Consider the following 15,290-nt stretch of genomic DNA (forward strand, 5'->3'; position numbering starts at 1 on the left):
CACTCAGGAGAAAAACAATAACTGAATGACTGCACTTGACTTTCCTAACAGTAAATTGTAGCTCGCTGTCACTTCTTCTTCTGCAGTGGACCGGAGGAGGCGCAAGCAGAATCCCTGGGCTCACTAGCGCCTCCTCCATGAGGCAGGAGAACTGCGTGCCTCACCCGGCACCTTTTCGCAGCCGTTTTATGATCGCTCAGCACAAGAAACACGTTACACTCAGTGTATACAAAAACACTCTACATGATATTCACCAGCTAAACTATAGAAATGTAGTTTGTTTAGCAGAAGTATTTGAACATTTTAATAGCGCCATAGAAAGAGACAGCAATACGGGCTCCCTGCATAGCGCGCAGCACAGTTTGCCGAGTCATTGAGCAATGCCTGGTGAGGCTCAGCTGCCTGGTGCCTCACCGCACGTCTCTTCTCAGTATTTGAACGATAAATATGAAAAATCTGTGATTTTGAATAAAAAATAACTTAAAACTGGTTGAGTTAAGCAGCTCACAGTAACTGCCTCAGTCACACAGCAGATAGACTCCTTTCTATAACAAGATAAGCAGTAGAAAATGGATGGAAGTGATGATGAACTGATGAACAGGTGATTTGTCCAAAAGTCAACATCAGATTCATTTGCAACCTGTGGAAGCAGTTTCATCTTGAGGTTCCAGGTAAGAACAGCCAGCTGTGGGCTGACACACATCTCTTCAGGAGCACTTCTATGCTCCAAACTTGCCAGGTTGAATTGTGTCTGTATTCTGAGGGCAGCAGGAGGACGGAGGAGTGAGGACACATACATTTGGAACTGAGAGCAGCTGTGTGTGGGATTTCCCCAGCAAAGATAAAACCAGCTCCTTCATGCTGGCTATGAAGGCTCACAGTCACACTGAGCCTGCTACAAATACTTTGATATGCAACAGACTGGTTTCTCTTCTGGTAGTTTGTGATCAACTGTTGTCACATTTATGGATCAATTTAGCTGTTAAGATGAAGGCTCCAAAGGATCAGCTGGAGATGCCGGGGATTGAACCCAGGGCCTCATACATGCGAAGCATGCGCTCTACCACTGAGCTACACCCCCTCTGTCAGAGTCACTGTTTAACTGATCAAACACAAATTTTAGGGATAAAAAGGAAGTCAGCCTGTGATCTCAAAGGCTCTGTGATCTCAGGAGTTTCACTGTGATGTCAGCCCACACAACCTTAGACCACAGAGGCAAGTCAGGCTCCAGGAAGCTGAGGCTGCTCCGTTCTCAGTCCAGTCCAGAGTGAAGGTTTCCCTCTCAGAAGCTTTCCAATCCAGCCCAGATCCTCTCTGACTAGCAGGAGTCTTTGACCAGGAAATGAGAACTATATTGAACGTCTGCTCATCCTCAGAATGAAGTAAAAGTATTTGTGTTCCTAAAATAATCTCCAGATGCTAAGATCAATTATTAACATTGATTGACAACTCTAAACTGAGCCACCATCACTATACAGTTGCAACTGAAATATTTAGAAATATTTCAAGGAAGCAGCAGGCCCTCATCCGCCCCGGTCCACTCGACTGTGTCCCCTGAGACAGATGACAGCTCGCTTCTGGCAGAGGCAGTTAGGTTGAGGACCGTTGCTGATGTCATCAACTGATGTCTCCATCACCAAAGGTGACAGACAGGATGGTCATGGACATAAAACAGAGGCCTAAGAATGAGAAAGAATGGTTGTCCTGACTGAAGTTTAGCTTGAGCTTTTTAATTTGTTACTAAAGAAAGTATTGGTACAAGTAAAGGCAGGCGAACTTTCCACAAATATTCAGAATTAACTTTGACAACCAAAACATGAACCAAGATGACAAAATAGTGAACATGAAAAAGGAACCAGTCCCACCTTCTTGTGTGTTCCTGCTGAAGTAAATGTTTATGAAGATTTGTTGTGTTCTTTTTCCAAAGGTCCAGCCAGCATTGCAGGTCTCAGGAGAAGGAGCCACTTCAGCAGGATCTGTGGGACAAATCCCCCCACGGTGAGACCTGTCCAGCTCCCTGCAGCTCTGCAAGTGTTGCCAACTCTTCATTCCAGCTGTTTGGTTGAATCCCATTTTTTCACCTTTGAACCTTTTGAACACTGATGAGGAGGTGAGGCTGGAGGCAAAACCACAACCTCACGTCATCTCACAGGATGAACCAAAATGCCAGACACTTCCTGTTACTGCTCTAGCACCACCTGTCTCCCCTCCATGTCTTTACCATCTATGCAGCTTCCTGCTGTCCCTGGACCCTCACAGGTGATCGCTCCACCTGGAGCCTCACAGATGGGTTCTAACCTCCCAATACCTGCAGCCCAGCCTCAACCCACTCAGACACAGTCACCCATTCAAGCTGGGCCTGGTACCACACTCCTGTACAGACAGAGAGAAAGAAGACACACGGGATCCTTTGAAGAAAATGTAATAAAGACAGGAAGCCCCCATCACATTGTCAGTGTTTCAGTGACTGGCATTGGGAAGAGACTGAGACAAAGTCAGTTATGAATGGAGGGCTGAGTTGGAGCAGAGGGGGGCAGGATCCTGGGGGTGGACTGTCTTTAGGGGGCTGAGGTGTCTGGTGGTCTTGGTGGACCCTCTGCATCTCAAGCTGAGACCACAGAGTCCTGTGTTGTTGAGTCATTGTCTATAGTCTCTGTTGTTGGAGAGCTCAGTGTGGTCCCTGATGGTCTAGTGGCTAGGATTCGGCGCTTTCACCGCTGCGGCCCGGGTTCGATTCCCGGTCAGGGAATGAGTTATTTAGAGGGAGAGGTGATCAGGTGGTCCACATGATGGTGGAGGTGATGAACTGTGAATCCATCATGGCTCCACTCTCACCCCCATTGTAGTGTTCTTGGTTCACTCTGCCATGGCCCCATGTTGAAGGGTGACTGTCTCATTCAGGTTCAACCCTTTGTTAGACTCTATTAAGTCACTGACTCCCAAACTCTGTAATCCTCCTTAGTAGCTTTGGATCCTTGCAGCACAGAAAGTCTGTTCACTGATGTAGGAACTGGAAAACTTAGAGCTCCAGTCCTTCGTTCCTTCCTCCACTGAGCAGAACAAACACAGAACAGAGAGCAGTTCCTCCTACAGTTCTCAGAGAGTCTGAGGGCACCAAAGAAAGGAGGGAAATGCAATCAATGTTGAATTATTTTACATTTCTTATATTTGATCAAAGATAGAACTTAATAAGCGTCCATCAACCTGCAGGACAAACTCCTTCACTGTGTGGGAGGTTCAGAGTCCCTGGTTTGATTGCAGCTTTGACCTGAGCAGGTGTTCATCCTCATCTCAGTAACAGGGGGACACTTTATCACAGCAGTGGACAAACATCAGCATTCATCACCCAGCAGCTCCACTGATCAACAGAACAAGCTGAAGTATTCTGAGAATGAGGGCATGGATCCCTCTACCTCTCACATGCTAAGCTAGCACTCTACCATTGGAGCTAAGTCCCTGCTAAGGAGCAGCAGATGATGGAGGTTGACCTTCATGCAGGGTTGGATGACCTTCACCAGTTGGAGCTTCTCTGGTTGACCAACATGTGGAATCTCTGTCAATACTCCAGTGGTGGTTTAAGTGGTGACAATATGGGTTAGTGACTGGGAGTGTGTGTGTGTGTGTGTGTGTGTGTGTGTGTGTGTTTGTGTTTGTTTTTGTGTTTGTATGCAGATTTTTCCCTGGAACAACGGATTTTATTTGAAGCAAGAAAGCAAGAGACCCCAGATCAAAGTCAGAATTGATGATGATGTCATCAGGGGGCTTTGATAGTGTATTTATTTGTACCTAGAATTCTGTCTTTGATCTCAGGAGGACATGAAAGAAACCCAACTGAGGAAAGTAGAGGAGAACATTCAGCTTCATTAGAAACACTTGAACTGTGTTGAATTTTTAATATATATATATATATAGATATAGATAGATAGATAGTTAGATATATATATAGATATAGATATAGTATAAATCCTTCTTTAAATATCTTTTCTGTCTAAAAATCCTTATTTCTGTCCTCCACTCTTTATTATGCTATCTCTTGCTACCCCGGGACCAGAGTTCAATTTTCGTACCACCAACATGGAAATGTGTGGTTTGACAATCAAGATCCTTGAATCCTTGAATCCTTGAATCCAAACGTCTACAGAAACATAAAAACTGCAGCATCAAAAACGATAAGGAGAGTGATTTTCATTTCAATGTTTTATTCAAACGTCCCACAAAAGAAAGGAGTTTACTGTTCAGTCCACAAACAAACTCCAACTCTGCTTTCAAGAACTCATCACCCTGGTGAAGCTCTGGTCTCCATGGCAACAAAGCACACGCCTTCATAAAAGCTGTGAACCACTCAGGAGCCAGCCTGCATTTGTGTGTGGAAAGAGATAGAAACCCCAAAAGATGGTGCACATTAGTCTCTCTCCTCAGCTTCAGTGTTCAGACACAGCAGTGTGTGTGTGTGTGTGTGTGAGCAACAGCTTAACACAGGAGAGGAAACCCTAACACTGATCATTGAATGTACAGCCACACTTCAACTCAATGAATGCTCTGCACAGAAGAATCCAGCTTCATTCCTGGATCAACAAGTCTTCTTCCAGCGAGTCAAACTCAATAAAAAAAGCAAACAAATCCAAGCAAAGGACAAGGAACTCCAGCATTTTCCCTCCCTGATGACATCCACTCAGTTTTTAAAGGTGAATGTGGTGCAGACGGTGCAGTTTGGCTGCAGGTCTTGGACAAGGCTCTGAGATGCTGGCTGCTCCACAAGAGAGAAGGGCTGGAGACCAGGAACTAGAAAGCTGAGGACTGCACTGTCCACACTCCTCTGAGACCTGCTTCCTTTCTTCAAGCGTCATCAAGACGTCCCAGCCTCAGATTTTCTGATTGGAGACAATGATGACCACAAGTACAACGAAAAAAAGACAAGACAAAACAAACGCCAAGTCCATCCAAATCCATTGATTGATTGATTGATTGATTGATTGCTGCAGTTCTAATGTGGAGTTTCAAACTCAGAGAACCACTGCCGTAAAACACAGAAGAGGAAGAAGAAGGATTTTTATCCATAACTGAGATAAAAATTGAAAAGTTCAAAATAACATGAAAAATGGCAAATAATGTGTTGTTGTTTGTTGCCTTCAATCATTGCAGGAACAACATGAGATGGAAAAACAAGTCTTTAATCTATTTAAAGTAGAAAGATGTCTGTAGACAACATCCACTCCAAACAGTCAAACACAAGGGTGGTGATCAAGTAGAGCCTCTACATGGAAACAAACTCTTTAAAAGAGAACAGAAAGTTTATTAAAAGACAAGTTTATAAGGACAGTTAAAGGTGTGTAGACGGCTGTTTACACTTTAATTCAGCTGTAGAAGAAGAAGACCTTCACTGTGAAAACTCATCCTGTGTTACAGCCGCCCCTCCAGGACGGTCAGGGACCAACTTCAGTCCTGGTCCCGATACACCGGAAATCCAAGCAATCCCTCACATAGGAACCATGTATTTGTTAAAGCAGCGCTCGCTGTGTCTGTGTAGGAGCCGGTACTGAGCGTATACTGCATGTGTACTACTACTAAAGGTACTTCACCAGAGGCTCCAGCTGATGTCCCATATTTCTCCATCAGCTGGATGACATCACTGATATCAGAGACTCCACCCACTCATTTATTTTCACACATCTAAAAGACAATTCAGTGTTTGATCAGGATCAAAACTTCATTATAAAGATCAGTACTTGGTGCCAAGTGGATCTTTGATGGTGACCTCAGAGAAATCAGATCAGCCCTCACACCCTCCTGTCCAATGGTGGCTCCATGATTTCAGCTTCATCCTGTCTCTTTCCTGATGTGTTTTCCCCTCTGCTTTCAAAAACTCTTTACACCCACAACCCTCAAGTCTGGCCTCCACCACCATGATTAGTTTCAGTTTCTCCTCAGCTTCAGTCACACAACACAGGATGGACAAAGGAAGTTTCTCTGTTGCGTCATCCCACCTTTTCCTTTGTTAACTAACTCAGCAAGACTGATGTCTCTCAGCTGTGTGTTCTCATCATTGTTCTCCATGTAGACACGTTGTCTACACTGACCATAATCCACTCATCTTCCTTCATTCGTTGCAGTGTCCCAACCAGAGACCAGTCAGGTGGTCTCTGTTCCTGCAGTCATACTGGATAGTTCCTGTGTGAAGGGGACCAACAAAGTGGTGGTGGACGTGTTGGCTAGAGTTCCTCAGTGTGGAAATTGATAGTGAACTGTTTTCCTGTCTCTGGTTCTCCTCTTGTCTTTTCCTAGCCTCCTACATCATTGCTTTCTGGGTGCACCGGTCAATGCGGTATCTTGCAACAAGAGATGCTGGACCACCGGAGCAGCCACTGGTTCACCTCCTGATAGGTTTACCTCATCTGTACAGAACAATGGGTGATGTACATGGTTTGAGGGGGTTTGGTTAATCATCATTTTGGCTTTTTTTTTTAAACAAATACATTTAAGGTACTTTGGTGACCCCTTTCTTGTGTGTGTGTGTGTGTGTGTGTGGGGGGGGGGTATAAAGGTCCTGTGGCTGGTGCCTTTCATGCTGTTTCTGGTGTTGCAGCAGGTATCTGGAGGGTGGGGGGCTGTTCGTTCCTCCTAGTTGAAGCACCTGGGCCCGGTGCTCTCTACATACAGAACCCGCCTTGCTGGCCAGGAGCCTCTCTTCCTCCTCATCCATTGTCACTTTGATTTTCAGCAGACAACATCTCTTCCTTCCACCTCCCTTACACACATGCACACATGAACCCACACCACTGACTCTACTGACACACATCACATTGTTGTCTGAGTTCAATTTTGGTTTATCGTTCTTTTCACTAAATAAATTCATTATTTGGCCTTCAACCTGCGTCCCCCACTCTTGTCATGCTTCAAAGCCACTTCTTGCAAAGGTGGTTTCTTCCCAGTGTGCGTTCTCATGTGTCTTTTCAGATCTCCCTTAACTGAGAATCTTTTACCACAAACTGAGCAGGGATATGGTTTCTCCCCGGTGTGCGTTCTCATGTGTCTTTTCAGATTCCCCTTTTCTGAAAATCTTGTGCTACAAACTGAGCACGGGAATGGTTTCTCCCCAGTGTGTGTTCTCATGTGTCTATTCAGATATCCCTTTTCTGAAAACCTTCCGCCACAAACTGAGCAGGGAAACGGTTTCTCCCCAGTGTGCGTTCTCATGTGTGTTTTCAGATCTCCCTTAACTGAGAATCTTTTGCCACAAACTGAGCAGGGATGTGGTTTCTCCCCAGTGTGCATTCTCATGTGTGATTCTAAATGTGCCTTAATTGAGAATCTTGTGCCACAAACTGAGCATGGGAATGGTTTCTCCCCAGTATGCGTTCTCATGTGTCTTTTCAGATGCCCCTTTTCTGAAAATCTTGTGCCACAAACTGAGCACGGGAATGGTTTCTCCCCAGTGTGTGTTCTCATGTGTCTATGCAGATATCCCTTTTCTGAAAACCTTCCACCACAAACTGAGCAGGGGAACGGTTTCTCCCCAGTGTGTGTTCTCATGTGTGTTTTCAAATGTTCCCTGACAGAGAATCTTTTTCCACAAACTGAGCATGTGAATGGTTTCTCCCCAGTGTGTGTTCTCATGTGTATATCCAAACCACCTCTGTAATTAAAACCTTTACTGCATGTTGAGCACCTAAAGGGACGCTCATCCTCACTGACTTCTGTCTCAGATTCAGAAGGACCAAAGGTCACGTTCCTGATGATCTCTGATCCTCTTTCAGTCTTTACTTTTTGCTCTTTTGAGCTGCAATGACTCACTTCCTGTCCTGGGCTCAGTTTCTGAAACAAATTCCTCCTTGAGCCAAGGGGTTCCTTGTGCTCAGAGGTGGCCGTGTTATCAGGTCTGACCCAATCATCCTCACTGACTTCAGTCTCAGCTTCAGAAGAGTCTGACATCTGGTCGTCAGTCTCAGGTTGTACAAATGGATCTGGATCTACCTTGCTGGCTGGTTCTGGTCCTGGTCCTCCACACTCTTCTCCATCAGCTTCTGTTTTCAGAGGATGAACTGGGCTGCTGCTCAGAGACTCTTCTTTCAAGTTCTCCTCAGTTTGACTCTGATGAAGCTGTGGGAACTGAGGTTTCTCTTCGTCCCCTTCACTCTTCACAGGGACCAGAGTGAAGGGGAACGTGGTGAAATCAGCCTCCTCCTGCCCTTGAAGCTGCGCTCCCTCCTCACTGGTCCAGAGCTCCTCCCACTCCTCTTTAATGTGGGGGGGCTCTGGGTGCTGCAGCTCAGGGGGAACCTCTTCTTTAATCACCAGCAGCTGCTCCACATCTGCAGGACACAAACAGCAACATCAGAAATCTCTTCATTTGACTCTGAAACAGCGGAGCAACAGACAGAAACAGAAATCAACTCAATGAAAAGAGACGTCCTGCTACTGACGACCAGTCAGCAAAGTGGGAACAGAAACGCTGGCTTCAGATGCTTGGATCAACGTTGTGTCACCCAGGTCAAAGGTCACTGGTCCCCTCTACTGAATGGTTTTGGTCCATTCATAATCACATTCACGAGTTGGAATGTTAATGTGTCCAGTCAGCAAACTGGACAAAAATCGGAATCGAATCGTGAGAGAGTCAATGATTCCACCCCTGTTACTTAGTATTGGTGTTTCTCTCCCACACAAATACCCAAAGCAGTAGCAATCCAGTGAACAGGTTGGAGGGTCTCAGCAAGATGGCGGCGGCAGGGATGCATCCCAGAAACCTGACGGCGCCACCTACATGTTGATCAGGAAGCAGCCAAGATGGCACCCAGCAGGTCCTGAGCCTGGTGAGGTTTCACGGTTCTAAAAACACCAAATCACCATCAACTATTAAACACTTCCATGTTGTTCCACTCCTGCTCAGTCAGAACACAAGGACCCAGATTATGGACACAACAAGACAGGAGACACTTGCTGGCTAGCATTAGCAGGAGTACCGCCTCCCAGTGTCCTGGTCAGTGTGTGGGGTCCAGTGACGTCCTCTCCACTGGGAAAAGTGGGACAATTCTTGATTCAATTTCTCAGAAACAGAAATCAACTCAATGAAAAGAGACATCCTGCTACTGACAACCAGTCAGCAAACTGGGAATAGAAACGCTGGCTTCAGATGCTGGGATCAACGTTGTGTCACCCAGGTCAAAGGTCATAGGTTCCCTCTGCTGAATGGTTTTGTCCATTCATGATCACATCTGCTGGTCAGAATGTTCATTTCTAGAATGAGACCCTGTAGGAGAATGAGAGTTCAGTCCCTAGAACCAGAGGGAACCTGTACCGATGCTAAACATGTCAGCCCACCTACACTCACAGCCAGGGAGGTGCTGGTCACTGGGAGAAGTGGAATGATTCCCTAATGGCCGGTCCAGCCCAGGCCAACGGGGCAGTGGAGAAAAAAAGGTTGTTTTTAATGGGCTGATATAATTTCCAGTCTACAGGATCATCTTTTAACAAGGTAGCACCGTAGCAGCCTACAGAAGAACGACACAAGGACACCAACATGCACAGCATGCTGGGCCAGCCTGTCACACACGCCTCAGTTAGCAGGAGTTAGCAACACAGTGTGAATGTCCCCTCAGCTTGGTCTTGTCTTGGTTCAGTCCAATGGTAACATGCTTCTGATGCCTGTCAATGGGAGTGTTCTTAACATTGACCACTGACAGTGACTCACACCTCAGGTTCCAGCCCTGGAATGACGATTCCTGAGATCCACTGATGCGTCAGGTCTTTGTTTCTTTCACTTCATGATCCTCATGGCGCCATCAAAAAATAACACAACACAAAAAACACCTACACAGGAAATACTTAGCTCTCTGGCACACATAACGTCTGGGCCAATATTAATATTAATATTTATATATAAAAAAGAATAAATGGCACACAAACAAGCAACCGGCGGCGCTCCCACGCCCCGGGTGCCTCCCTGAATTTTAACTACATTCTAGTCATCCACACCATCACATCTACACTCCCACGCACAACACACACCCTGCACCCATGTTGGGATGGGGGGGCAGCTGGGGCGGGGAGTGAGTCCATTGCTGCCCCTTTTGCTAACTGCACCAGCGCGGGCCTGGGTTGGGCCTGTGGCCTGGGGGGTGGGGTTCCTGGGGCTCCCTGTGTTCAGGGGGTTTCTGGGTGCCCTGGTGGTTTGGTCCTGACCTGCCTGCTATCCTGGACTGGGGGTGTGATGTTCTGGTCCCCCACATCAGCTACAGTCAGCTACCCACTGCATTCAAGACAAACCGTAGCACACACACACACACACACACACACACACACACATCTGGTCTCAAAATACACGCCTCTCTGGCTACAAAGACAGGTCAGTGAGAGTTTTTCTCGACTGATAACTTCTGTTGTTCTGTGTTGTAGAACTGTAATACTCTGAGAAGAAATACCTGCTGGCTCTACTCTCTCTCTCTCTCTCTCTCTGGTCTATTTTTATAGTTTGTCTCTTGGTGACCAGTAGAATTTCCGATCGAACTCTCGATAAATCTCTGTTGTTATTGTTGTTACTGGTTTTTGTTTGTTTGTTTTTCTCCTATTGTTGCCCCCACCCCCCTTGTCCTCCCTGTCCTGTCCCTGCTCTCTCTTCCTGTCCTCTCCTGAGCCTCAGTCCGGTAGCTTCATCAATGAACCAACACATTCCTAATAAAGTTCAACACAGATGGTGATAGGAGGAGTTTATCAGGTTCCTCCGTAACAGAGTAGAACTGCTTCAGTCCAACAAAGCACCAGGAACATGGATGCTGCTGCTGAACAGGACAGGGTAAAAACTACAAAAGAAGGCTGGACAACAATCCACAGAAAAACTAGTTTACCCTTTGATTTTGACCTTTGAATTTTTACATTTTACCTTTCAGACGTTCACACACAACCCGGAAATGGCTTTTTACACCTAAAATCCCCTACAATGCTCTCTGAGGGCCTCTGCAGCTCCACTTCTTGGACTGAATTCTGGGCCCAGCAGGTCCCTGCGGGACTCACCTGCTCTGTCCAGCCTGACTCGGGGCTTCAGCACGGCATCGAGCAGCAACCTCTGCCGGCGGTTCTCCCGCTCGTACTCCGCCACGGTTTCCTCCAGCAGAGCCACGATCTGCTCCGCGGCCGCCGCCAGCCGCTCGGTGAGCAGCGCTCTCAGCACCGGGACTCCAGCCGCTGAGTCTCCTTCTCCCAGCTGCAGCAGGAAGTCTTCAGCGGCGGCGAGGATCCGCTCCTGGACCGACACCCGCAGCAGCTGCGCGGCGCACATGTTGAGGTTCTACCGGCGCCACTCAGCCTTCAGGAGACAAAGACCGAGGCCGGGGCTTCACGGACTTCTCCTTCTTTCCTCGTTGTGTTCAAAGCTTCCCGCTTCTTCTTCTCGTTTTGTGAAGCGCGTATTGATGACGTATGTGGTGACGTCCGAAGCCTCGCCAGCCAACAGTGACCACGTGACTGATTCAGGACCTGCTTCTCCGGCTTGGCGTGAGATTCTAAATGTAAAGCAGTGAAACGCCGTGGTTTCCTCCCTCCTCGTCCAAAAGCGTTCGCTATTTGATCAAAGGAAGGAGAAACAAGTGATTCCATGTTGTGGAGGCTGAACTCAGAGTTGAGAGAACTTTCATTCTGATCTGAGAGCAGCAACAAAGCCACTGAGAAAAACTGAACCACTGTCAGAGTCGGCACAGCATCAGCAGTCAGGCTGTGTTCACACTGGGAGAAACCATCGGACAGAAACCTCCCTCAGTCACACTGAAGGAACCTGAACTGACTGTTGCAGCTGGGACACACACACACACACACACACACACACACACACACACACACACACACACACACACAGCAGGAAACATGAACAGAGAGATAAAAGCACAGGATGCCTCCTCCTCCTCCTTCCAGAGATCAACTGATCTCCAGATTGACTTCAGTTCTTTGATCAGAATTCTTCTTCCTCCTTGATAGATTTATTGATACTTTGTCATAGACGGTCCATTCCTATTGGAGGATGTTAAAGAGCAGAAGAACCAGGTTCCCATGTATGGAACTACAATATTTATATACTGTATTGCAGTCGTTTCCAATATCCATCCATCCATTGTCTTCCTCTTATTCCTGTTAAGGGTCATGGGGGTGGAGCCTATCCCAGATTCTACAGGCGAGAGGCAGGGTTCACCCTGGACAGGTCACCAGTCCATCACAGGACCAACACATAGAGACAGACAACCATTCACACTCACAGTCACACCTACAGTCAATTTAGAGTATCAATCAGCCTCGTCCCCTCTTGATGTCTTTGGACTGTGGGAGGAAGCTGGAGTACCAGAGAGAACCCACACAGGAACAGAGAGAACATGGAGACTCACACAGAAAGAAAGATCCTGTGCTCCAGCCGGGACTGGAACCTGGAACCTTCTTGCTGTGAGGTATTTTTATCTCACAAGTGGAAAAATGGAGAACGTTCATGTCATTACATGTCGTTCTCCATTGGGTCACTAGGGGGCAGCACCTACCTGCATCACCAATATGAGCCTTCAGTCTGTCAGGGGGTAGAATTCAGTCACCACCAATGACATCAGAGTCAGAGTTTAGACATCAAAGACAGACATTAAAGCCTCTCTGATAAAACAAAAATATCCTGCAATATTTTTTCCAAAGTGAGACCCTCTTTATTCTCTAGTTTAATCTGCTGCAATAATAATGAGCATCTTTGTCAGTCTACTGATGAATGTCAGATATCTTTGATGACCAAACCTGGACGTTTGTCTCAGTTTGACTGGAAGTCTCATTCATTCATTTCTCCTCCATGATTTCCTGCAATGATTTCCTGGTTCTGCTCCATTCAGGTTCAGAGAGCTGAGATTAAAATCACTCAGGAATAAAAGAGGAGACACCAACAAGTCAGCATGGAAGAGGAGCAGCTTTTCAAACTGGTCACCCTGGCTGCTGGTCTGGGCCTCCCTTTGCCTCGGTGCTCCTTGAACCAGTGAAGGTCCTGGTCCAGTCTTCTCCACTGAGTCCTGGTCAACAGGGAGCACCTCCCCACCAGAGAGGTGCAGGGCAAAGGAAAGGAAAACTCCAACCAGAATGAACGCTGCACTAAAAACTGCCCTCCATTTCTTGAGGGGAACGTTGGGTCTTCCTCAGACAAATGGCAGTCAGCAGTGGCTCAACATCTGAACTGAGCCCAGACCTGGTCAGCTGATCATTCACCAGCTCAGCCCCTCCCACTCATGACGAAGACCTTGAAAACCCCAACATCACCTCCTCCACCTCAGTCTGGCGTGTATGGATGGAGGGCTGTGATGTCAGCAGCGATGACATCACTGACACAAACACTGATCTCTGACTGGTCTGGTCTGAGTGGGATTCAGTGACATCACACAACCTGCACCAGATGAAGGGGCGGGGCATCCAGGAGCTGTGACATCACTGGTGACTCTTGTTGGGCCGCCTTCTCGGCCAAAGTGGAGGAGAACAGGACCCAAATACAGACGGGGGAGAGGAGCGTTCAACAAAAGGAGGCTTGAATGATGAAAAGACAAAGAACAACAAAGGAACTCAAAGCACCAACAGAGGAGAAAAGACAAAGTAGCAAACAAAAGCCAAACTTCCACTGGAAACTTGGAGGAGCTGGAACAGGAGGGGGAGAACATGAGGCTGAGAACCCTGGAGAATGAGAGGTGGACAAATCCACCAGCGCAGCATCAGGAGAGCAAAGAAACCAGAAGGAGCTTTGAGGAGCTGCTGACATGCAGCCAGGGAGCGTCTGCCTGAGATGGGAGGAGCTGCTCATCCACCCAGATGGAGAAGCAGCCATCTTGCTCTTCTGACGCCGACCGGCAGAAGGAACAGAGGAGGTGAGGGGCCTCACGTTGTCATGGCAACATGGAAACATTCCACTCTGTCAGTGGTGCCTCCATCAGGCGCACTTTGTCTTTGTGAAGATCAAAGTGAAAGGAAAAAATAAAATAAAACAATGAAGGCTGCATGAACTGAGTGACACACTTGAGGATGACATCAGCGAAATGTGTGATGTCACACTGCTGAGTCGTGAGGTCACCACCAGAGAACAAATGAGTGATGAGATGCTGATTATTGACTCTCTACTTTAAATGATCTCACTCTCTTCCAGCTTGAAGAAGTTGGAGGATGAACGAAGTCAAGAACTGGAAAAATGGAGAACGTTCACGTCATTACATGTTGTTCTCCATTGGGTCACTAGGGGGCAGCACCTACCTGCAACTCCTGGGAGCCCTCAGTCTCACCTCATTTTCAGGCTCCAACTAAAATGAAGCTTCAACTCTTCTGAATCCTCTCCACCTGTCAGGTCTGTTTGAAACTTCCAGGTTTGATCAACATCCCAGTCTGAACACATCTACAGGTCAGCAGTGACCACAGCGCCACCTACTGGCAGCAGGAAATGACAGATTTGACACTGAGATGTCCTCATGTAGCCTGTTCATGGTGTCCTGCTCAGATGTGGTCAGACCCACCCTGAGAGTTTGGGGAGAACCCTTGAAGCCTGGGACTTCAGGTCCAACGCTGAGACCACGGCGTGATGGAGAGTTCTGATGATTCATCAGCACAATCAGACTCTGATAACTCCTCCCTCCCTGGTTGATCTGAGTCAAAGTTCCCATGTCTGATCTACTTCCTGTCCTGATGACATCACTACTGCAGGTGAACAGTTAGCATTGCTCTGTTTGATGAAGCTGCGTTCAGGGAATGAGGAAGTTTCCCTTTGTGTCACTGCTTCTCTACTAATCTGATCTCTGATCAGTTCACCAAGAAGAGTCTGGGGTCAGGGGCTTGATGAGTAGAGCTGTTTAGTCAGGAGAAGGCTGCTCTGATTGGTTCCTGACACTGAAACAAGACCTTCATATATTTATGATGACATCACCAATAGGAGCCTTCAGTCTGTCAGGGGGTAGAATTCAGTCAGCACCAATGACATCAGAGTCAGAGTTCAGACATCAAAGTATATTGGAAAATATACTGCAGTATAATAAATATTAGATTTCCATGTATGGGAACCTCACTCTCAAAAGTAAAAAGTATTCTTTGTGCTGGTCCAGGCCAAGATGGTGGTGTATGTGAGCTGCAGGAGGAGGGTGGGTTCTGTTCCTGTGTGTGGAACTCATCAGATCCAGGATCCAGGATCCAGCTGGACTTCAGCTTTCATCAAATATCAGGAGATTTGGACTCATTTAGAAATGTGTGGTGCCACCAGAGAGTCCTGAGTCCTGTGGAAGACGACAAGCTGTTGTTGGTGAACCTGCAGAAGATAAAAC

General features: G+C 47.1%; 1 protein-coding gene, 1 long non-coding RNA gene and 2 other non-coding genes across 4 annotated transcripts; 2 read left to right on the forward strand and 2 right to left on the reverse strand.

Annotated features, from left to right (window-relative positions):
• Positions 1–1,009: 1,009 nt before the first annotated feature.
• On the reverse strand, positions 1,010–1,081 carry trnaa-cgc (transfer RNA alanine (anticodon CGC)). The gene has a single exon. It is a non-coding gene; the product is annotated as a tRNA-Ala (tRNA).
• Positions 1,082–2,677: 1,596 nt separating this feature from the next.
• Positions 2,678–2,749, forward strand: trnae-uuc (transfer RNA glutamic acid (anticodon UUC)). Its single transcript has one exon. It is a non-coding gene; the product is annotated as a tRNA-Glu (tRNA).
• Positions 2,750–5,106: 2,357 nt separating this feature from the next.
• On the reverse strand, positions 5,107–11,164 carry LOC147271945 (uncharacterized). Its single transcript, XM_086204177.1, has 2 exons — positions 11,005–11,164; positions 5,107–8,309 (listed from the first exon to the last, which is right to left on the reverse strand). The coding sequence occupies exon 2, from the start codon at positions 7,927–7,929 to the stop codon at positions 6,853–6,855; it is 1,077 nt and encodes a 358-aa protein (XP_086060303.1). The 5' UTR covers positions 7,930–8,309; positions 11,005–11,164; the 3' UTR covers positions 5,107–6,852.
• Positions 11,165–11,915: 751 nt separating this feature from the next.
• Positions 11,916–13,100, forward strand: LOC147271946 (uncharacterized). Its single transcript, XR_015115822.1, has 3 exons — positions 11,916–12,035; positions 12,120–12,422; positions 12,843–13,100. It is a non-coding gene; the product is annotated as an uncharacterized LOC147271946 (long non-coding RNA).
• Positions 13,101–15,290: the final 2,190 nt, after the last annotated feature.

The sequence above is a fragment of the Aulostomus chinensis genome, chromosome 1, assembly GCF_037954235.1.
Source record: "Aulostomus chinensis isolate RoL2024-O1b breed Wild chromosome 1, RoL_Achi_v1.0, whole genome shotgun sequence".
NCBI lineage: Eukaryota > Metazoa > Chordata > Actinopteri > Syngnathiformes > Aulostomidae > Aulostomus > Aulostomus chinensis.